At 39.4% G+C, this 23436-nt stretch overlaps 3 protein-coding genes across 5 annotated transcripts; 1 reads left to right on the plus strand and 2 right to left on the minus strand.

The window, feature by feature from the left end:
* Nucleotides 1-176: 176 nt before the first annotated feature.
* Nucleotides 177-12599, minus strand: spag1a (sperm associated antigen 1a). Of its 2 annotated transcripts, XM_044171253.1 has the most exons (9): nt 12511-12599; nt 11173-11717; nt 9419-9518; nt 8071-8223; nt 6920-7077; nt 4372-4513; nt 3323-3449; nt 3047-3184; nt 177-2228 (listed from the first exon to the last, which is right to left on the minus strand). In XM_044171253.1, exons 2-9 carry the CDS (start codon nt 11528-11530, stop codon nt 2223-2225), a joined length of 1182 nt encoding a protein of 393 aa, XP_044027188.1. In that variant the 5' UTR covers nt 11531-11717; nt 12511-12599; the 3' UTR covers nt 177-2222. The 2 variants fall into 2 exon arrangements, with proteins under 2 accessions (XP_044027188.1, XP_044027187.1); XM_044171252.1 differs by lacking the exon at nt 12511-12599 and having other exon boundaries at nt 11173-11757.
* Nucleotides 12600-12998: 399 nt separating this feature from the next.
* On the minus strand, nt 12999-15152 carry polr2k (RNA polymerase II, I and III subunit K). Its single transcript, XM_044171254.1, has 4 exons — nt 14997-15152; nt 14678-14746; nt 13583-13675; nt 12999-13228 (listed from the first exon to the last, which is right to left on the minus strand). The coding sequence occupies exons 2-4, from the start codon at nt 14736-14738 to the stop codon at nt 13206-13208; spliced, it is 177 nt and encodes a 58-aa protein (XP_044027189.1). The 5' UTR covers nt 14739-14746; nt 14997-15152; the 3' UTR covers nt 12999-13205.
* A 129-nt stretch (nt 15153-15281) lies between these two features.
* On the plus strand, nt 15282-23312 carry stk3 (serine/threonine kinase 3 (STE20 homolog, yeast)). Of its 2 annotated transcripts, none has more exons than XM_044171250.1 (11): nt 15282-15460; nt 16543-16623; nt 16836-16964; nt 17217-17331; nt 18195-18359; nt 18534-18701; nt 18888-19025; nt 19309-19434; nt 19553-19757; nt 19973-20166; nt 20373-23312. In XM_044171250.1, the coding sequence occupies exons 1-11, from the start codon at nt 15438-15440 to the stop codon at nt 20541-20543; spliced, it is 1515 nt and encodes a 504-aa protein (XP_044027185.1). In that variant the 5' UTR covers nt 15282-15437; the 3' UTR covers nt 20544-23312. The 2 variants fall into 2 exon arrangements, with proteins under 2 accessions (XP_044027185.1, XP_044027186.1); XM_044171251.1 differs by having other exon boundaries at nt 15284-15460; nt 20385-23312.
* Nucleotides 23313-23436: the final 124 nt, after the last annotated feature.

Raw genomic sequence — 23436 nt, forward strand, 5'->3', positions numbered from 1 at the left:
CTGTAACAGGTGTGGGTTAAGTTTATTATAACATGCCAAGTGACCGGACATCAGCAAATCGACATTCCAATTTTAATAATCCAGTTTTGGATTACCAATTTTGTTGCTGTGTTTCCTTCTGGCTACACATTCAGTTTATCCTTGTAATCAAGTTTATGCAGAAACAGAAAGGCTCATTAAAGCATCCACATAGTAGTTTATTATTTACATACAGTACATGCTCTTACATTCCATGAAGCAACACTTAAAGCCTATCAAGTGTTTTCATTTAGTTGAGATTTTATGACATACAAGAGGGAAATAATGGGTGATAGGTTAAATAAGATTGGACAAAGTGTATTAATACATTAATACCTCTAGGTAGGAAAGAAATAAAAGTTGTGGCACATTGTGCTATACAAAGACTTACTTTTTTTGTGTGTTATAGGGCTGACATGGTATATTTAAAAAGCATAGGTATGGGTAAGAGACAGATTTAAAAGGCCTTGTACACCCTCACATGTGTTTTCAGTTATTTTGGTAAATTAGACCTCTGCTAGTCTAATTTGTCCCTCCCAGTCAGATAGCTGTCAATCAAGCACTGTCTGTACACATCCACACAGACCTGTGGGGAGCTCTAATTAGGCAAATGAAGTGAAAACACCTGTGTAAGTGGACTGTGGCTGTAGGGCTTTAAAATGTGGGCTAAAAGTCTGCATATACACTTAAAGATCTCATGGAGTTGTTTATTTTCTTAATCCAGTCTGAGGGTGGGTAGACTGACAGAAAAAAAGCTAGTTAACCTTAATAGACAATTTTCATCTTGACCGCTAATATTTCCACCAAATGAGGAGTTTGTTTAACCGTTCCAGTTTTCTTTGACTGTCAGAACAAGTGGGTAAAAGTTACGTGTATAAAGTTTATTCAGACTGAACTCGGAAATACTTAATGTTGGTGGCTATTTTCTTAAGGTGAAGGTTCCCAACCTGCAGCATCCCACGTATGTTTTTGTTAATGTTGAACCAGTTGATGATGAAACCAGACACCAAGCTGTATTAGTACATCAGCCTGTGCTGCCTGGGGTCAAATCAACTGTCGCCCTGCTGATTACTTTTCTTGTGCTCTGACTGTCTGTTTAATACCAAGTGTATATATGATTTTTGTTGAATGGAGGCTGTGAGAGGTTTCTATGAACAAGAGTGAAAGAGTGAAAACGGACATCCTCGCCTAGTTCCTTGTTGGAGCTGGAAGGGTCACCAAGGACGCATTAAACAGTTTAGTATTTTGATGAGACTTTCCAAATGTAAATACTGTACACCTATTCACACACAAAGACACACACAGTCATCTTGGTTACATTCAAGATTGAACCTGAGACCTACAATAAGTCTTACAGTACATGATTAAGTGACCTGTAATGCTAACAAGTAGCTGGATGTTTACTAAACCAATGAGGTGACATTTTGTAATTAGCAATGACTTCAGCACTGAGCTCAGGATTTTGGGGGATTTTTAAATCATTTTACCATCTTAAATTTTAGTTAGGTCATAACACCTCACTTTAGAGGCTCTTTAGCTGTAGAAATGTTTTATATTAAGTTGTTGGCTTATCTGTTTTTAATAAGTAGCAGCTGTAATGATATTACATGTAAACAATGAGTGTTGGAATAGCCTGGATACATTCCGTTGAGTTGAATCTGTTTCCCTGTCAGTGCTTTTGTAATGAGTTCAGTTTGGAACCAAACACAACCTCTTTAAAACAAATCAAAATAAAGCTTTTAATCTTGGCGTATTTCATCCGAACTGTGGTAGAAATCTCGATAAGGCACACATAATACACTCTTACTTTCCCCGTGTTACTCCACCACATAACAGCGCTCTGCGGCCTGTTACACAAATCTGTATATACAGTACATTACATCATAATGTGAATGATTTATAGTGCAAGCAGGTCATGAGTACCTTGACATTAGCCTTTTTAAATAAAGCTGCCCATTATGTAAGGTTGTGTACTCAGGAGTTATGGTGTAGTTTGCTCACATTGCGGATGGTGCAGAGCTGAAAGAGAGCTGATCGTCCAAGGAGCCCGTCCCAGGAGTCAACGCCAGTCATTTCTATTTTTACAGGTCTTACTTACAACAGTTGATGGCTTTAAAAGTCCTTTTCCTCCATAACTGCTACAGTACAGTTTGTGTCCACACCTGTTTCATTCCTCGGCCTCCATATTGCTCCCCAAACAAACATCAAACCTGGAGGAAATTAGCAAAAGTCAGCCTCTTGGTGGTTTTGTTTTTGTGTAAGTGCAACCTTTAAAGGCACAATATACCTTTTTTCTTTTCTTTATTACTATAGCGTTTGATTTTCAAACAACACATGAACAAGTTGATAAGTGAATCAGTAAGTTTGTGCTTTCAGCGATTTAGCATTTTCTCCATTTATATGCTAAATCATTAATAAATGTTTCTTGTATCACATCGTTTTAAAAACTGGACATGTTCAATGATAATTTTAAATAATTAAAATTGGATTTTTTCCTGTTTCTTGTATGTAATGTCAACACAGTCAAAACGTGGTTGATCCTGGTTCTTCAGCAGATGTTCTATGGAATCTATGACTTTTATTTAAACTAGTAATATCTTATCTCTTTGCACATTAAATGCAAATGAGGATTATCTACAAAAATCTAAATGGAAACCATTCAAAGTTTAAGAAAAATGACAAAATGATTTGTTCATTTTTCATTTATTTTAAAGACAAATAAATATGAAAGGTGGTTTAGGTGAATAACATCTCTGCTGAACTAAATTATGAAAATAGCACACAATCTTTGGTGTCTGACGGTGACAAAAAACCTAATACTGATCTGAAAAATTCACATTTGCTAAAAATATATTAACTGGGGGGTTGTTTCAAAACATGGTTTGATAGCCAAAAGAGCTTTTCAAAAGTATACATTTAGTTTTTGAAAGAAATCAAGGAATCATGGAAAACCAATTTTGTCCCTCTTCTCAAGAACCACTGAATTACTTCTCGAAGAGATTTGTTGTGCATATAAACAGTCTTTTACCCTTGGCGTGTGTGCAGTGTTGTCCATCAGGCTCTGTCTCAGCAAGTTCGTCACCACCTCAAGCTCCTGCTCGGCCTCCCGAACGTTCAGGTCCAGCTGGAGGACTTCCTGGAGGTCGCTGCTGGCCGACAGGTAGTCCTACATTTGGGGGTCATACACAGATATTCACACACACAGAAAAAGAAGAGAGTGGGAGAAAAATATTATCAATAAATAGATGCACAAACCCGACTAATCCAACTGCTTTAAAAGAACGAATGTGCGTGTTTATGGCACCTGTAAACCCTTGTAAGCCAGGGCTCGCCTGTAGAAGGCTTTCTTGTTGCCCGGCTCCAGCTGCAGTGCAGAGTCACAGTCCTGTTTGGCCTCTTCAAAGCGATTCAGTTTCAGGAGGCAAATGGCTCTAAAAGAAGAGTAGAAAAGAGGACAGGAGTCAGAGAAAGCAGCATGTCCATTTCTGCCATTCAGAAGATACTGGTAATGAAAGTTGTGGATTGGAGATTGGCCTTTTAAAAATGGCTACCAGTATCAGGGCATCTTATCTACCTGTCTCATCTGTATTTGATGCTTTTTTTTTTTTTAGGGTTTTATGGTTATTTATGCTCCAAACTGCAAATCAGCTTCTCTTTATTTGCAGGGACTGCAAAAGAAAATTAGCATGAAGCTAACTCTAGTACAGTACATCAAATGGCAACATGTATGTTTAATATTGACAATAATATTGACCATTGACATGGTCCCTTACAAATAAATAAAAAACATTTGCAGAGGGTTAAACTGGTTTCCACTCCCTATTGAATACAGCCCGTTAGTCAGCCAATGATATATTGCTCTTCTCACAAGGAAGATTATATTTGATGTTACAGAGAATAATAACAGATGCAGTTGGCATGCGGATGATCATGTGGTGCCCTCTACTGTTTTTCCCCATTGTACTGTCCTTAAAAGGAGATCATCAGCCAATTTTAGAATCAGCATTTTGTTACATCTTAAGCTCTAGGACAGCCCCTGTGTCTGCAACATCAAATAAGTGTTTTTTTTTATAACCAGATAAATATGATCTAAACATATAATGTCACTAAAATATCGAATCTGGAACTCAAGATGTTCACAGCAAATATTGTAGCCTAAATTAGACCATTTTTTCCCTATGTTGTACCTACTACAGTGTCTGTGTGTCTCTAAAGCACACAGAGTTTCTTTCAGAGTTTAATTCAGAGATGATTCAGCGTGTGGAAATTCTCACTCTTGCAAAGATCAATCAGTCCTTCTGTGTGTGTGCAAGAAAGGCTCCAAGTTTCTCGCTAGGGTTGTTTCATGCGTACCTGTTCGTGTAGAGAGCACATTCGTCAGGTTTAAGGATGAGACATTCAGTGTACTTCTCCAGAGCCTCCTGGAAGAGGCCTTTCTTGACCAGATTGTTGCCTTCCCGTTTCAGTAAAGTAAAGCGGGCCTCTTTTCTTCTGACTATTGACAGAAATATGCAATTTTAAAAAAGTTATACTTTAAACTGGAACAGGTGAAAAACAGTTATATGTACAATGTAAATGTCGCCAAGAAAACAAATGACCTTAGAACTCGCTGAACTTTCTGACTTCAGTGTCAGTGGAGGTTATGGATATGTTACACATGTCGCGGCAGACCGTATTGAATATTGTTTGTCTTTCAAGAAGCTTTTCCCATCAGTTCAGGGCACAAACTTTTTCAGGAGCGCTCAATAAATCCATCAACCTGTCAGCAGCAGTCTGAATGGACCAGACTCTTGCTTACTGAGCTCTCTGCTGTGCTGAGAAAGCCACTATATCGAATGACTTGGGGAAACACACACACGTTTGTTTCACTATCCCCATGGGGGACAGTCATTGACATAGTGCTTTCCCTAGCCCCTTACCCTAACCTTAACCATCACAACTAAATGCCTAACCTTAACGATAAGTCTTAACTCTCAAAAAGCAGTCTCTACCCGTGGGGATTTATGACACAAGTCCCCATGAGTTAGTGTGAGAAGAAGAATATTTGCAAGCGTCAGGAGAGTAAGAGAATTTTTAATATCAACATCAGCTCAACCACAGTGCAGTACTTAATTAATTTGCCCTGTGGCTAATGTGAGAGAGCACAGCGCCCTCAGGAGAGCACTGTGCTCTCTCACATTAGCTTTGCACAAGAGAGAGGGATACAGCAAACAAACTCAGGTCCTTCCTTTGGTGTCATTCTATAAACAGCCACTCACAAAGCATTTTGACTTTTAGGAGCCACTCAGAGTCATCTGACTGGGATTAGATTTGTCTTTAGATTGTCCATTTATTATTTAATTAAATATTTTATTTTGTATTGCTCAGGAGGGAATCACAAAACAAAGAGCTCAAGCTTGTAATTTCAAGCTTAAATGTTGTGTTAATAAATGCACACATCTAGTAAGTTCAGTAAGTTTTACAAAGCATAGAAAAAAGTTTACATATCTCGTTTACATTTTTTAGAAACCCATTATCTTCTAAAGAGAAGAAAATTGAAAGTGAGATGACCAGAACTACTGTTGTATAGAAATGGACACTGCTTTACGTTAACATCTACCTGGTTGTTTTAAATTGTCATAATGACACAATTGTGTGTTAAATCTGACAGTTAGGTTATAAAATACGGAATATATTAGAAATAGTATCTAATAGTTTATTAAGGAGAGCAGAGAAAATAACATACCAGTCGTCTAATCTTATAATGTCATTATTCTGTGTTCAACACATTCCAGGACTCATTTAGTGATGAATATACTTTTTTGGCTGTTCCCACTTTTCCAGAATGATTGTCAATATCCCCTTGTGAACTGGCATGACTTGACTGTATTTAGACGACTTAGACTTATCTGCACAGATGGAGAAAGTGATGGTGAAAATGATACTGAATGAAACCGTAAGAGTCTCTCCACTGAGGAAATGCAATCGTTTGTGTGTCTTATTGGTTCCTGGTTCTAGACTAAATCACTGCCCATAGGGTTTTTTTTCCCCCCAGTAAAGTGAAACAAAATGGCTGATTATCAAGCTTAGAGCCTGTGGTCAGAACTGCAGGAATTGGTATCTTATTGTATTTTATCCTTTAAAAGCATAAAATGTTGCATATTTGCTGTGACAAAGGGTTTATATGAGGTGTTAAACACTGGCAACAAGATGAACCACTTCCCATCTGTTTCCCCAGCAACAGCAGTGTGCTATTCTGAGATTAGCTCCGTTCTGTCTATGTGCTATAGTCATTAAGTGTTTATGTATGTGTGTGTGTGTGTGTGTGTGTGTGTGTAGGTCGTGGGCTTCATCAGTGTATGATTTAAATCCTGTGTATGGAAATGTAGTGCATACAAATAAAGCAATTTATTTGCTAATGTGTGTGTTTTTATAGCAGATTTACTACACTACATGTACTTAAATATATTTGAATATATGATACATGTGGAGCCTTCTGGTCTGTGGGAGCAGAAGCAGCCTACAGGAAACCTGACCTGGATTGTTCCATTACAGCAGCACTACACTCTGTGGATCGCCTTCATCTCTGCATTATTGATGATCCACCCAGACACACACACACACACACTCTCTCTCAGCAGGAGCGCCTTCACCACAGCTCAGCATTTACACACTGATTCTCACTGTCCGACTTCTGCTGCTGCCTTACGATTCCATAATTCAAGGGTTTCATTTCAAATTTTAGCACCCACAAGTCATTAAGCAATATTTGAAAAGACAATAAACAATTCTGTCAACGTAGGAAGAAAAAAGGAGGAAAAAAGGAGGTTATATACCCTTAGCACATGTTTGTATTTAAAATGTACAATTCTGTAGTTAACATAACGCCCTCACTGAGCTAAGAGGAAGTGATGTCACTGACCTTCCTCCTGTACAACCCTGGCGGCTCGGGCTTGAGCCACTTCGACGCTGATCGGTTTCTCTCTGTGTTGCTGCTGGACAGACAGAGGGACGGTGGGAATCTCTGGAAGGTTCTCCCTCCACCCAGGTCCGTCCTGCTCAATAAGCATCTTGGTGATCCTGGCAGGAGACGCAGAGAGTACAACATGCAGTATAAGAAGGGTTTTGTAAGTGAAATTTTTAAATTAGCTAGATTAATGCTACAGGGTTTGTGGGCTCCACTGTGGTGCAAAGCGGAGACTAAACCTTAGAGGAACTAACACTTGGAGCATTTAATGCCAATGTGAAAAGTGACAAGTCTACGAAGGGTAAGCTAATTACAGTCAGAAAATCCTGTCAGACGTTTTTATTTTTTTTCAAAACATAATGCATCCTATTCACCTGTGCCATTCAGTCAGACAGTGTTTTAAACCACACTGAAGGAAAGTAAGTCAATGTCTGTGACTGATTAGACCTCATTACAGGTTGAAAAGCTTTGTTGAGAGTTTGCGGAGGTCATCAAAATCCACAGTTGTCTTGCCCTAACAACACAACAAAACTAACAGGAGATTCAATTAGATGTCAATAAGCCTTTTCCACAGCAGACATTTTGACTTCTCATTATAGGAAAAGCACAGGTGTTTAATGTCTAATAACATTAACGAATGAACTACTCACTAAGCATATTTTGAGTCTCCAGTGTATTCAAATTGGATTGTGGTGAAACAGCTCCAGGAACACCACAGGAAAAAAATCCAAATAAATACATTTTGGAAAAACATTCAGAAGAATTTGAATAAAAAGGGTAAGTATGCTGATTTCTTGTATACTAACTGGAAAAACAGTACACTATAAAGATTGCATACTGTACACAGTTAGTATATAGTATGGATTTGGGAAACTCTCCTTGTCTCCATTCAACAGTCACTTAATGGGAACCCTCCGTGGCGCTGAATGTGTTGCCTTCACCTGCAGTAGGTCAGTTACACCTGGCCTTCAAACCTGTCAGCTTTCAGTCTGTCATATGGACCAGTGGTTCTCTAACATAACCTGTCGTCCCAACCAAATACTACAGCAGCTGATTCCAAGAGGAGCTAGTCAGTGAAACCTTATGTTTGGCTGTTTTCAGCTGACCTGTGGACGCTGTCGTGAGCTGCCTGCACCCCGGTGTCTATCTGCAGGACGGTCTTATAATCCACGTAGGCCTTTCTGTAGCGTTCCAGTGACTCATAGGCCATAGCTCTGCGCAACAGGGGCTTCAAGGAGTAGGGCTGCAGCTCCAAAGCCCTAAGAGGATCAGAGAGACGCAGAGACAGAGGATCAAACTGTCTACACCTGCACACTGTGTCACAGGTTTAACTGGGCTGATCTGTAGCTCTCCATTCATAAACATGTAAGTGAGTATTTGCTTTAGACAGAGAGATTCCTGCAGCCTCCTGACACCACAAACAATCACGTAGTGTGCTTACAGTTTAAAAGGGTCAACTAGAAGTAAAACTTTATGATGAATAAAAAAATCATGAAGAGATTATATGAAAAAACTACAAGCTTTATGGGAAAGCTGACATAAAATGATAATGTCTGCCACCAAACGTAGCAAAACAAGATTTAGACTGAGCTTTTTAAAGATGATTTTCAAATAAGTCTTTAGATTATTTCAATAAGCATGTGAGGAAAGTCATGCAGTAATGAACCGAGATCAACTACTAATGTACTGATCCAGATTACGCCTCTCCAAACACAGTTTTCTGTCAGTTCTCGGTGTGAACAGAACAATTACTGTCTGTTTAATTTACCTTATATAAGCTCAACTGTTGAAATCTCACAAATGCAACCTAACTACAAAAGCTGAAATTTCATTTTGAGACAAAGGAAAACGCAATACAAGCAAACACCATCTTGAAGGGCAACTGATTTTACACATCAAAGTCTGTTTACAAGTACTAGAAAGTACTACTGCATATAAAAGACTTTAGTGGCTGCAGAGAGAGCTGCACGAAATCTGATAAATTGCCTCAAGTGATGTCACTTGACATCACTTGATGTCAAGTGACATCACTTGACATCACTTGATGTCAAGTGACATCACTTGTGCTAAGCTCACTTGTGCAGACCTCTGTAGCCCGCTCCTCATATCTGTTTGAGGCTAGCAGGTCGAGGCTACATTAGCTGATAATAGCATAACACACCAAAATCTCCCACCAATCTGTATTTGCATTGTGGGTAATGTAGGCGCCAGGTTTTGACAAGGAAGAAGAATGCGTGGAATAAAAATTACGATCTGGTTCTGTCTTTCTTAAACTGCCCATTGTGAGCCCAACAATGTTATAGGAGTGCAATGCTAAAATCGGTGGAGTGCTCTTTTAGATCTGACAGAAACTACATTGAAATGGACACATACACAAGCACAAAGAACATCTGCAAATGATCACACACAGCCAGCCAGAAACACACATGCACAGAGCTGACACTGGTCACGTACTTGGTGCAGTCCTGTATGCATTCTGTGCTGTTTCCATCCTTCAGGTAACAGGCTGCTCTGTTGGAGAAGAGAATACACAGGTCTTCCGGACTATCGATGCCTGCAGGGGAACAAACCACAACACACTTATCTGAAAAACCAGACGCTGAAAGAACACTCCAGTCATCTTTGATCTCACTATAACACACAGGTGTACGGACAGACTTCATATTACGAACAGCTCTTTTTAACTTTTGTACTTAGGCTTACTTTGTAGCCTTAATTGGGAGAGGTCCAGACCAAAGAGAAAATAGGACGACAGCTCAATTTAATGTGCAGACTGTCCAGAGATGCTGAGGGGGTGAATTGTAGACAGATAAATGATTGGGCTATCAGTCCCTCTGGTAGAGTCATTTTCTACTCTGTCCTTTCTCCTCTGAGCCTCCACTGCAGTTTCACAACCGCCAGCAGAGCATCCGTCATTATACGCTGCTTCAGTGCCCAAAAACTGATGTCAACGGTGCTGATACTCCCCTACATTCGTGATTTTACAATATCAAAAAAAGGCATGAACACACATTGTTTTCAGTGCTTTCCTTTGAGAGTCTCTCTGTTAAGTCTGCTATGATATTAAGTCTAATCTTTTGAAGCCTGTCTCCAGTGTCGCAGAATAAAGCTATCCGTCTTGGCAGCTACGAGAGTAAAAGTTGGCTGAGTGCTCTTAAAGGTGCAGCGTGACATTCAATCTCACCTAAAAGCCCCATGCACTAGCACACGACTCCTATCTATGGTCAGTGGTGTTGTCTTGTGCCAACACTCCACTGCATTCACAAATCACCAATGACGCCTCATGTCTCAGCTGCAGTTTTTGGATGCTAGACTAAAAACTTGTGATTACCAGTTCACTAATCCACACAGGTGACAGATCTGAAAAGCTACCTGTACTCATCCTGGGTGATGGTGATGTGGTAAATAGAGGATAAGCATAGTGCATTCAAAATTGATATGGGATACTGTGGATTGTGGAGCCAAATGTCACTCTGAGTCAACTTGTATCTGATACCCTTAGGAGGGCGAGTACACAGATGTCTCCGTGCCACCGATCTGTTGTTGTTTCTCCATTTGTGACTTACTGGCCATCAGAAGTTGATTTTGAAGACACAGCAGAGTGATGTATTTATACTGTTAACTGTTTCAAAACAGGTATAAATGAAGTATAAGGTAAAGTATGCAGTCTCATTACCATTCAAGTTTTGACTGTGTGCCTCCTTACTAAAGTTGAAATGATTAGTCTTAGATTTTTTTGTCATTTTTTTTAAGCAAAAACGCCAGAAATTCACAGATTACATCTTCACAAATGTGAATTTGTGCAATTTCTACAATTGTAAACTGAATATCTTTGGGTGCTGGACTGTTGGTCAGACAAAAGAAGCTGTTTGAATGTGTCGACTTGTGCTTTAGGAAATTGTAAGCGGCATTTTCACTATTTCCTGACATTTTAAAGACCAAACAATTAAAAGATTACTCGAGGAAAATAAGCCCTACTCCTTACTGTAATTCACTTTGACATAAGCTCTCATGTGGTATGCAACTGTATATTGTGTATGTCAAGTTTAACAACTCAGAATGGCCTCTACAAACCCAAGAGATATCTGAGAGGAAAATATGTTTGCAACCTAAATTTGTCTAATCACCAGAGGTGTTTTCTCAGATGAAATACTGACCATAAGGCGAATTCTCTAAGAAATTACACAAACTGTTCATATCTTCCCCACCTGCTTCAGCACATCCATCAATGGCCTGTGTGTACTTCTCCACGGCATCCCCAAACTGGCCGTGTTTGAAAAGGTGGTTCCCTTCATTCTTGAGCCGGGCCAGGTGAGGAGGAAGGGCCCCAGCAGGGGCGTCCAGGTAACTTGTGTCCACTGCAGGGGTGCCCCGCTCCACTTGTCCACCAGCAGGGCTGTTTTCTCTCTGAGTGCCATTGACCACCCCCTTCTGTGGCGCTCTGCGAGTCTGGGGCTTTTCCACGCTGCCTCCACCCCGGCTTCTCGTCCCGCTCCCCGCTGTGGCCTGATCCGATCGACCTCCCCCTCCTCCGCTGCCCGGGGGTTTGTCCTGTGCGTTCCCCATAGCTGCACTCCTTCTGCAATGTGCTCAAACTCTTCCTTCCTCCCTGCCTCTCCCTCTCGCAGAGCTGCAGCTACATCTGAGCCTGGCTGTGGGATTTCTGCTGGACACGCCCCCTGAATGAGCTGTCCGGTGTGACGTCACTGAGGGGGGAAGTGCAGCTGCGATGCAGTGCTGCAGTGGGACAGCTCTGAGGGGAGAGCCTCAGATTAGACTTCAGAGCAAAGGGCTCTGAGGGCCAGATACAAGGCACTTTAATGCGGACTGAGAGAAACAACAATGCTTGAATTAATCATATAACAGGAAAACAACCAATTACAATTTGATGATATCTTGTTTTATGCTCGTTTATTGTTATTTATCAAGTGAAATTACCAAACATTTGCTCATTACACCCTTACAAACATTAAGAGATGCTTCTTTTCTATTTTTAATTTCATTATAAACTGAATATTTGGGGGGGGGTTTCACTGAAGACATTTCAGACAGAATCAGTAAGCAATGTGAGGAAACTACTTTGGACTCGTTCTTGTGAAGAGCATTTGTCTTTAGTTTTTAACACTATAGATTTTTTAGATTAGTCAAAAAATAATTACCCAATAATTAAAGTAATAATTAAATGCACTCCTGTTTGTCACTTAAAGGTATAGTGCGACATTTTGGGAAATGTACGCTTATTTGCTATCTTGCCGAGCATTAGATGAGAAGATTGATACTATTTTCATGTCTGTATGGTAAATACGTAGTTGGAGCCAGCAGCCTGTTAGCTTAGCTGAGCATAAAAACTGGAAACAGCTAGCCTGGCTCTGTCCAAATAAAATAACAAAATCCAACTACCAGCACCTCTAAATCTCACTAATAGACCATTTTCACAGCAGATATTTTGGTATGTCATAGCAGGAAAAGTACAGGTAATACAAATTTCATTAGCGATGGCTCAGTTCAGCCAACATGCACATACCAGGACCCTAAAACTAGCTCACCTTTTTAATGTTCAATAACATCTTTCTTCAGACTGACCGCACTGTTATTTGCAAGTGATCAGATCGGATTTGTGTGTCCAGACCATAAACAGTTGCTGTTCCCCAACCTAGCTGCATGGGTTGCTGTGGTAACGACTGTTGTTAAAGGGATAGGAAAGCAGCACTTTGCTCTCATCTTTGTGTTTTTTCCTTGCAAATCACTGGATAATTCAAGTTATTTCAGGCCTTTTATTATTCAAACAAAGAAAAAGAGACATTAATTTAAGGGGTCACAAGCCAAAAAGGAACCATGAACATCTTACAGCAACCGTTAGATAAATAGTGGTTAATTTTCTCCCCACAATAAGAAAGCTTATTGAAAAAGGAATATGTACAAGAGAAATTGGCTTTAAACAACAAAATTTCACAATTCATGTTCCTGTGTTCATCCTAGACGTTACCATACAAAGATGATAATGAATAAGAAAAAAGAGTGAAAACAGTCAAGATCAGTGAAAATCAAGTTTTTAATAAACCACAATTTCCATCCATCACTCTTGCGGGGAAAAAACAGCAATATGTCGACATGAAAATGGTGAGTTTTAAGTATAATTCACAAATCTGGAGCCAGGCCTGGAGGTCCATTTATTTACATGGTCATATACTACAAAAATAGTACAAAACAATAATAATCAAAGCTGCTGCTCTCCTCTTCTTCATCGGGCATCAAAAACAACCACTGAAATCAAAGAGTCAAGGACATGTACAGGTATTATAGTACGCAATTCATACATATGACTTATAATAAAAAGCCTTTTCCCATCACATAATATTTGACCATTTATCAATACGAGGACTAGTATTTAATATCAACTAGTAATCGTTAGTTCTCAATGTTTTCAGGAGTTTTTTTCCCCATTAGTAATGTTTGTAAATATTGGAGTAAAACAGTATTTTCAGGCATAATAAACTGAGAAATAAATGTAATGCCTAATTATGAATATACCTCAAATGTTAAAAAGTTTCATGTAGTTACCCATTACACAATCTTTCTAACACAAACACACACACACAAAACTACATTATAGGATACATCTCTTTGTTCTCTTCTTGTACATGATCCTGTAACCGCACTCTCTGCATCGGATTGGATCACGGGCCTTAATTTCATTTTCAGTGTGACATTCTGCAAGTAAAGACAGAGAGAATAATACAGAAAATACCCTTAAATAAAGACTGATCACAGTTTACAACATAACTTTATCCTTTTTCATTTTATGCTGAAGCTTTTTTTGTATTGGTTGTTAATGTATATGCACAATAGAATCCAATGGATGGAAAAAATGAAATGAATAATACATATTTAAAAACAAAAACATATGGCTTTGAATCATATATTACATTTCACTTATCTAGAAGTCAATTATTTATATTTGCGCAGTTAGGAATTGCTATTCTTCCTCTTGCTACTTACATTGGCAGATTCACAAATCTTAAAGGGGAAAACATTGTGTGAGCTGTGTAATCTGCTATGGTAATTTCAGTGTGTCAATTTGTCACGAAATGGCAAAAAAAAACAAAACTGAAATTCTGGTGTACAGATGTTCAAAATGCGCAATAGTTGTTTAACTTTTGTGTGTGCTAATTTTGTCTTAAAAGTGTGAAAAAGAAGGCAAGAAGGACTAGTTGATTAATCTCTATTTTAATGTTTTGGTTATATTTATACAGTATCAGTTCTATCAGTGATTTCTTAGTTTGTTGTTGACATGAAGGTCAGAACAGTATGCATGACACAATAAATAAAAACTTCGTTCATTCATTAATTTAACTATGCTACTTGGTCTATTTGCCCTTAGGAACTGAAGAATACATAATAATGTTTTCCAAAAACAGCAGCAATTTGGCCATCAGTAAAGTGCTAACAGTATGTCACTGCGGTTCAGTCAGTTCTACTAGAACTGTGTATAATTATATTGTAGTAAAAAGGTAACAGGAAGACACAACATCGATGTAGTTATAATTGTACTACACACCAAAAACAGAAGTAGTTGTGGTAGCACTAGCAGTAATCGGCGTGAAAGCATCAAGAGTTGCATTCGAGCACAAAGTAACGTTAGTTCTGGTAGCATCGTTAGCAGTAGTAGTTGACTGTAACTAACTATAAACACAAGCAAAAGCTGCAATGTACCTCCACATATGTAGATCATAGGTTGCTGTTTGGGCGGTTGCACTTCTTTTTGTGGATCCATTTCTGTTTCTATATAAGACAGGAGAAGCAATGTTGACACAATCACATTTGTGTCGTTACAGCATGCTAACACAGAAACAGCATGGTGGTACCGACAGGATTAGCCTAAACCGTCACAACCGGTAGGCGTAGCGAACAACAAAGGTCTTTAAGAAATCTCAAACTCAGTATGAATATAGTGAATGTGGAATACACAAAAGGAAAAGATACAAAAATAAGACATTTCACAGTTTTAACACGCTAACTGTTAGCTGTTTACCTCTCTTTTCACATCACACACAGCCGCCTGCGCACATGCGTACAACCGTCGTCCACCTCACAGCAAAGTGGTTTGTGATTGGTCAGAAGATCCTCCGGTCACATTTGGCATATGTGTCCTTTTTGCCAGACAACGCTAATAAATATGAATAAATGACATATCCCAATGTTTGCAGTAGTGTCTGTGGTTTATTCTTTGCAGGTTGTTCATGGTTTCTAAGGACAGACGTTGCTATGTTTTGTTTGCACTCCGACCCAACAGGAGGCGCTGTGGAAAAGTCTATCCCCAAACTGTACATCATCTGACCAACACTCAGCTGGCCCTCCACTAGTTTTTGACAACAACGACTCTGTCGACAATGTTCACATCTTGACCAATCCCCCCAAACTGCCATAACTTACTATTAGACCGTTGCCTTTTTATTTTTTGAAGTTATACATCATGGAGCCGACTGCGCCCAAAAGGTTTGTGTACATCCCATTGGTTTAAAGCGTGCTTGAAAGCTATTAACTAGCTAGCTAAAAGGCTAACGTAGGCGGTAGCTGTCGCTCAGCAAGCTGATGCTAACTTAGTTAGCGTTGCTGGGTTTCTGTCAAACTTTCTACTCAGTTAAGATGAGTTAATGGTTTTAGAGGTCACTCTTGACCAAAATCACGAGCCCTGTGTTAAAGCTTCTAATGGTTCTCTAGCCTGTTTTGTTGTTGGGTAACAGTTAATACTAATTTCGTTAGTGCCTTTTAGGGAGCATTTTGATCTACGTTATTCTTTGGACATGAAATACAAATGAATGAATTGTGTGTGATCTCACACCTCCCTGTAAAACAAATGAGTATCATTGGCAACCATTTAATTAATTAGTGCTATGGTGATTCACGTGTACACTGGTTGTCTTGCCAATTAATCACCACAGGAGCTGATTTCTTTGAGGAGCATCTTAGGCCTGAGAGGGAGAAAGAGCTGGGCGATATGTTACCAATGACATGATATATCTTAAAGTTAATTTTACACCTTATACCTAACTGTACAGTTAGTTAGGTATAAGGTGTAAGATCACCTAACTCTGACGCATTACAGTTCACTATAAGGTGTAAGATTAGGGCTGCAGCTAAAGATTATTTCTCATTGTGTTTTATAATTATTTTTCCCATTAATAGATTGCTAAGCCTACCAAATGGTAGAAAGTGGTTAAAAAAAATTACCTATCACAATTTCCCAGAGCCAGAGCAAGGTGTGCTTGTTTTGTCCGATTAACAGTCCAAAACCCAAATGTGTTCAATTTTATGTAATTTATATATTATTCATATATATTCTAAGTTATTTATCATTTATATATATTCCAAGTTAGAATATATAAAAATAAGGTAAATAACACCTTATTTTGTTTCTCTGAGTACATCATTCCCAACTTTTCATTAATTTATGTGTATAAGTTAATACTAGGTGCTGGAAACCACTGTAATTTTGACTTCAGATGCTCCTATGGTATAGTGTTTTAGATGGATTCACTACTTGTTTTTAGCGACACTACACTGTTCCATTTTTACAGCAAGCTGAAAAAGCTGAGTGAAGACAGTTTGACCAAACAACCAGAGGAAGTGTTTGATGTTCTAGAGAAACTCGGTGAAGGGTAAGATGTTTTTGTCACGACTAACCACCATTTCCACTTGTGTGCCATTGACTGAAAGTCAATCAGACACAGCAGTCTGTACTTTTTAAGATGCACCTCTTTTGTTGTGTAATGCATTCATTTTTTAATACTAGTCAGTTCTAAAATGCACATATCGGATCATATATATATGGACATATTGTGACTTAACTTTTGTGTGTGTGTGTGTTTAGTTCCTATGGCAGTGTGTTCAAAGCCATCCATAAGGAGTCAGGCCAGGTGGTGGCCATCAAGCAGGTTCCTGTGGAGTCTGATCTGCAGGAGATCATCAAGGAGATTTCCATCATGCAGCAGTGTGACAGGTTAGAAGAGAACACAGCTTTCCCAAAACTTCTTAAACTTAAACTTAAAACATTGCCCTCAAAGCATCATATTTGCTCCCATAGTTCACTTTGCTTTAAGTTAAATGTTTGATTTAACAGCAATGTTACCACTAGCTGCAGCAGCTCCCTGATGCCTTGACCTACGAGAGTTTTCTCACTTCTGCTGTTTTTGTTGTAATGGAAACTTTGTCTTCTCTTTTGATAACCACTCTGTTTTGCATTTCCTCCTAGCCCTTACGTAGTGAAGTACTATGGCAGCTACTTCAAGAACACAGACCTGTGGATTGTCATGGAGTACTGTGGAGCCGGCTCCGTCTCTGACATCATCAGACTGCGCAACAAGACGGTGGGTGCTTGCAGAGAATTACAGTTGGACTGTGTGTGTGTGTGTGTGTGTGTGTGTGTGTGTGTGTGTGTGTGTGTTTTCATGTTCTTATATCCCAATGGGGACTTTAACCTGAATGCACACTAACCCATGGGGACTTGTGGGGACAAAAATCGAGGTCCCCACGGGCAGAGACTGCTTTTTGAGGGTTAAGACTTGGTTTTAGGGTACAGGTTACAATTAGGTTAGGGTAAGGGTTAAGGTTAGGCATTTAGTTGTGATGGTTAAGGTTAGGGAAGGGGCTAGGGAAAGCATTATGTCAATGACTGTCCCCACAGAGATAGTGAAACAAACATGGGTGTGTGATCAGAGTTTATATTTCTGTGATATATTTTATTCAGAGCAGATTGTTTATAATGTATATCCTAGACTGATAATACATACCTAACATACAGCATTGCAGTGTTTGACCAAGACATTGACATAAACAAGACATTGCTTTTTAATACCTATGATGGTGATAAAGCCTCAGTGATAGTCATCACCCTGCTTTTATACAATTCCTACCAAACTCTGCCGATGCTCTCTCTTTTTTTTTTAACAGTAGTGGGCATAAAAAGCTGAAAGGATGGATTGCTGAGTAGGTCCTTCACTGAAGACACTGACAAAACAAATGTAATAATTTGCAAAGCTCATTTAGCTGTGCAGTAGGGGGAAAATGTCCTGGTTGACTGTGTCTGTGATTTAACTGGCAAAATTACTGACTACAAAAAATAAACAATAAGTCATACTTGTGTTACATACCTGCGTCACACAGGCTAATTTCTTCATTTACTCTTGGATCTTACTTCATCCCTGTGTTTTCTTTTTCCTTCTCACATCAGTTGACAGAGGATGAGATTGCCACTATCCTGAAGTCGACACTGAAGGGTCTTGAATACCTTCACTTCATGAGGAAGATCCATCGCGACATCAAGGCAGGAAACATCCTCCTCAACACAGAGGGACACGCCAAACTGGCAGACTTTGGAGTTGCTGGACAACTAACGGTATTATTATTATAGCAGTTGTTTGAGGGTTTGTACTAGTGACGGCAAAGTGAATGTTCTCATCAAACTTCCACTTGGAATGTAAAGCCTTTCGCTGATTTTATGAATCCATATGATCTGATTTGAAGACGTCAAGTTCATAATGATGAGACCAGCATTGTTTTTCCTCTGAAGGACACCATGGCAAAGAGAAACACTGTGATAGGCACTCCGTTCTGGATGGCCCCAGAGGTGATCCAGGAGATCGGCTACAACTGTGTGGCTGACATCTGGTCCCTGGGCATCACATCCATAGAGATGGCAGAGGGCAAACCTCCCTACGCTGACATCCATCCCATGAGAGTGAGTGTAAACATTTTGGGTTTGTGGATGCTCAGACCCAACCACTTAGCTCTGAAGCAGGGGTTGGTAGAAAGTTTGGATTTGAGGTGCCTAAAGAACAAACAACTGACATGATGTCTTGTGTTTTGTTTTTTTCTGTCTTTGTTATCCCACCTGACTTTTTGAAACCTCTTTGTGTTCCTCCAGGCCATCTTCATGATCCCCACCAACCCTCCTCCAACATTCAGGAAGCCGGAGCTTTGGTCAGACGACTTCACAGACTTTGTCAAGAAGTGTCTGGTCAAGAATCCAGAGCAGAGAGCGACCGCCACACAGCTCCTACAGGTTGGAGGAAGGAAGGACACACACACACACACACACACACACACACACACACACACACACACAGATATAAACTTATAAGAGCAGAACATGAACACCTGGGTGTACGCACTCAGAGAAACTCTGACGTAGGAATACTTTAACTAAGTACACGCAAGAGGTGAACAAAATAACACAGATGCTCTATTTGTGTTGACACTGTGTCAGAGAGCCATTGAGGCACTAAATGTTACCACAAAACACACTTTTTTCTTTCTTTCTTTTTTTTGCTCTTGTGAATGTCCAGCACCCATTTATCAGCCAGGCCAAGCCGGTCACAATCCTGAGAGACCTGATAACTGAGGCCATGGAGATGAAAGCCAAGAGGCAGCAGGAGCAGCAGAGAGAGCTGGAGGAGGAGGACGACAACTCTGTGCGTATGCTGTCATATCAACAATAAAGTTTGTGTTAAAGCAACCACTAGATTTGACTTGACTTGATTAGACAGCTGTATGTTGAGGCTACATGACTAAATGTCTCGTCCTGTCCAGGAGGAGGAGACGGAGGTGGACTCTCACACTATGGTGAAGTCGGGCTCAGAGGGTGCAGGAACCATGCGGGCCACCAGCACCATGAGTGATGGGGCGCAGACCATGATTGAACACGGCAGCACCATGCTCGAGTCAGACCTGGGCACTATGGTCATCAACAGTGATGATGATGAAGAGGAGGAGGAAGACCAGGGATCTATGAGGAGTGAGCACACACAATGTTAAATCAGTTATGGGGAGAAAAGGGATAAAACTGCAAAAAATTACTTGAGTCTCCAAAAGAATTCTGTTTAAGTAATGTTGGGATTATTATTATTATTTTTTTTGCTTCTCTCAGTATTTATCAAATGCATGTCATTAAAATACTTTGATAGGTGTTTCCTTCAAGAGTTGAAACACAGCCCTCTTCCTCCTCCACAGGGCACGCCACCCCCCAGCAGCCGATGCGTCCTTCCTTCATGGACTATTTTGACAAGCAGGACTCCAACAAGGCAGCCCAGCAGCAGGAGAACTACAACCACAACCAGCCGCAGGAGCAGCCCGGCTACCACATCCAGTCCAAGAACGTCTTCCCTGACAACTGGAAGGTGCCTCAGGATGGAGACTTTGACTTCGTGAGTAACATCTTCCATCAGCATGTGGTGGTACTGCTGTAATTAATGGGGTTATTGATAGTGGAAATTGTTGAACGTCGACCTAAATTAATATACACCAGCACTTCAGTGGTAAAAATAGCAAAACGGAAGCAGTTCTTACAATATTATCCACAACAAGACACTAAATGTGACTCATCCCTTCTCCTCTGTATTTCTATTTGTGGGCTGTCACCCAGCTGAAGAACCTGGACTTTGAGGAGCTGCAGATGCGCCTGAGTGCCTTGGATCCCATGATGGAGCGGGAGATTGAGGAGCTCAGGCAGCGCTACACCGCCAAAAGGCAGCCCATCCTGGATGCCATGGACGCCAAGAAGAGACGACAACAGAACTTCTAATTGCTCTTCCCTGTCGTCTTTTCCCTCTGGTCTCGGTTTCCCAAAGCCACCATCACCACAACTTATGTCCCATTGATTCAGAGGAACTAAGATGTCTTTGCTGGAAGCCCACTGCTGTTCTGACTGACTGCTAAGTGGCGTCTAAATGAAGTTAAAGGCTTCTTTTACTGGGTAACATCCATTTTGGCTCCTGGAATCTACACTCGTCTGCCTTGTTTCTACACTATATCTAGATGCTGTTCCTCCATTTTACATCTTGTATTTGTTTCTACGGCTCCTGTAAAGTTGCTTTCCCGTGAATGATGCTTAGGACTGCGACCAAAGAGAGAAGTTTTGGCGATTATACGTCTTAAAAGTCACAAAATGTCCCCTTTTCCAAATGAAATTACATTTCATGTCACCCTTGGGGAATCACCATCAACAATTAAGGAGGCCTATCCTCTGGCAGCGGCACCAGTATAATCACCAGGTCTATGACAAGTGGTCTTTTTATTTTCCTCAGACCTTTCAATTTCAGTGTAAATATAATATAGAACCTAGTTTGGAAATACCTGCAACAAAAAGCTGTGGAGGCTTGTCCATGACCAAAGACAATCGAGATTATGTTGATTAAGTTGAGAATGCCTTAAAATATTTGAAACCTGGTTTTCAGAATAAGCAATGTAATAAAACAACCAAGTCGTCAGATGGTTAAATCCATTTCCTCACTTGGAGATGAGCTGGAAGTGGACTGTGGAAAGCTGCAAGAATGGGCAGAAGTGACAAAAATCATGTGGATGGTGAACGGATTGTGCATGTTTTCAGTTGTTGGCGGATCAGAAAATTCTCAACTTATTTCGTCTTAATCATTTATTTAACAATTTTGTTGTTTTCGAGTATGATGCGCTTCTTTAGACATCCAGTGCTCTGTCTTTATTGACAGACTCCATGCATCCTAGTGCCTCACAACACACCTGTCCCAGTTCTACGTCGAGTTAGCACCAAAATTCATTCCTGAGTTAGACAAAATATATATACGATTTCCATACAAGCAAAAGCATTCCAAAATACTGTGCGACTTTTAATGTCTGCGGAGTCTTAAAAAACCCTGTAGACTTATTTTAAGGTTCTAATAATTATGTTTTCTGTAATTGTTCCACACTATGATTGATTGATTAACTTCAGATTACAGCATAACTGTCAAAAACATTTAAACCAGATGTGGAGCAATCTTATATGTAAAGCAGGGAAGAAGACGATAGCAGTTAAGTGCTCAGTGAAGAAGACCAAATAGCACAACTAGTCATATAAACAGTTTTATGGCTGTAGTCCAAGAAAAAAAAACACATCATGCTGAGATAAAAGACTCAAGTGACTCACTGATACTGTATACTTAAGAAAAACAGAGCCGTGGCATCAGCCGCACATCTAATGTCTGAATTTCAGACTTAATTTTTGTAATTGCATTAAGATTTTTTTAAGCAAACTTCCCTGCAGCTCATATCTAATGTTTCAGCAATTATGCGTGAGAATGTGCTGGTTTTTGACAGTTTTCTGAAATGTAGGTGTGATGTTATTAATGAAGGAATGAAGATATACGGTCAGTTCATGCTGTGAGTTTTTAATAGCTAAAAATTGTATTTACACAAAACTGTTCAGTGCAGTGATCGATTGTGTGGTTCCTTAAACAGATTTAAGGAACCTTATCAGAAATGGTTGTTAATGTTTCACATTTATCCTAAAAATATAAATATTGGCTGTTATCAGATTCTTAGCTCTCAAATATTGATATGTGTCGGCCTCAAAAATCCAATTTCACAATTTTGAATGTTTAATTGAAAACTCACTAACACACATATTTGGTCTCTTCATGAAGGAAACAAACTGCTCTGTCTGGTTGTTGTTTAGTTATGACATATTGATTTTACACACGTGCTAATAATGACCATTTGAATAAATCTTTAAATACATGTGCAACATGTCTGCAGGTTGCTGTTACATATGAATGTTAATGTGCAGTCTTGATGGTGTGGTTCAGCCCATACTTACTGCATGTTAGTCAGTCATTTTAATAATACTGTAATTACCTGAATCCAAATTTAAATCAGTACGATCTTTTGAAGGATCATGTTTGTTTGTGGTTTTTTGTTTGTCTTTATTTTTTCTGCATGCAGGTGAACCTGTTCTGTCACAGAAAACATTCTTGCCATGAATTGTTTTCATAAATGAAGTCTGCAGTGCATTGGCATCTTACACACAAGCATTCACACTTTATTTATTAAATGTGTTTAAAACGTTTCCTTTTGATGACACTGGTTTAAATATGGTAGCTCATTTGGCTGTTAATATTTTTGCCCTTTGTCAAATATATGTGGCTTGATTTCAGCGTGTTTTAGACTATGCATGTTAATAATTATGTTTGCTATTTAGTGGAATGCTATTGTATTAGCTGCACAGAACTGTTAATATGTGAGCTGGATTTTCAGCTTTAACAAAATCAATTTGCTCTGTACAATTTTAAAAAGCCCTGTTTGAAATATGACATTGTGGAGAATCTGCCATAATATGTACAGTTATCTAAAATATGAATCTGACCTTTTGATATATAGCTATATGATTTTGTTGTCATTTATTTCACTGTTATATCCGCTATATCATGACTTGAGGGTGTAGAGTGAAATGTAAGCATTTATGTTTGAACCACTTAATTTATTATCTTTGGTTTGTAATACTTTATAAAGGTTTGAAAAGGTGCAAGAAATAATAAAACTGACTTATAGTTAACCGTAACTGCAGTGGAATTTTTTTTTTAATCTTATCTCTGACTTTATAAAAGGAGACCTGAACCTCTGAGATGGACTCTATTGCAGTAGAAACCATCATTAATTCCATCGTAATTCTTCCAGTGTTTTCC

Source organism: Siniperca chuatsi, linkage group LG17, assembly GCF_020085105.1.
Source record: "Siniperca chuatsi isolate FFG_IHB_CAS linkage group LG17, ASM2008510v1, whole genome shotgun sequence".
NCBI lineage: Eukaryota > Metazoa > Chordata > Actinopteri > Centrarchiformes > Sinipercidae > Siniperca > Siniperca chuatsi.

What these genes read in the sequence shown, in the direction of transcription:
- spag1a (XM_044171253.1), bottom strand. Translation starts at nt 11,530, where the DNA reads ATGGGGAACGCACAGGACAAACCCCCGGGCAGCGGAGGAGGGGGAGGT. An exon ending in TGATGGATGTGCTGAAGCAG is followed by an intron (nt 9,519 to 11,172) that starts GTGGGGAAGATA and finishes GTTCCCCTGCAG; the next exon opens with GCATCGATAGTCCGGAAGAC. An exon ending in TGTGCTCTCTACACGAACAG is followed by an intron (nt 3,450 to 4,371) that starts GTACGCATGAAA and finishes CTCTTCTTTTAG; the next exon opens with AGCCATTTGCCTCCTGAAAC.
- polr2k (XM_044171254.1), bottom strand. Translation starts at nt 14,738, where the DNA reads ATGGATCCACAAAAAGAAGTGCAACCGCCCAAACAGCAACCTATGATC. An exon ending in TATGATCTACATATGTGGAG is followed by an intron (nt 13,676 to 14,677) that starts GTACATTGCAGC and finishes CTTTACTTGCAG; the next exon opens with AATGTCACACTGAAAATGAA. An exon ending in CAAGAAGAGAACAAAGAGAT is followed by an intron (nt 13,229 to 13,582) that starts GTATCCTATAAT and finishes CTTTGATTTCAG; the next exon opens with TGGTTGTTTTTGATGCCCGA.
- stk3 (XM_044171250.1), top strand. Translation starts at nt 15,438, where the DNA reads ATGGAGCCGACTGCGCCCAAAAG. An exon ending in CTAGAGAAACTCGGTGAAGG is followed by an intron (nt 16,624 to 16,835) that starts GTAAGATGTTTT and finishes GTGTGTGTTTAG; the next exon opens with TTCCTATGGCAGTGTGTTCA. An exon ending in CCGCCACACAGCTCCTACAG is followed by an intron (nt 19,026 to 19,308) that starts GTTGGAGGAAGG and finishes GTGAATGTCCAG; the next exon opens with CACCCATTTATCAGCCAGGC.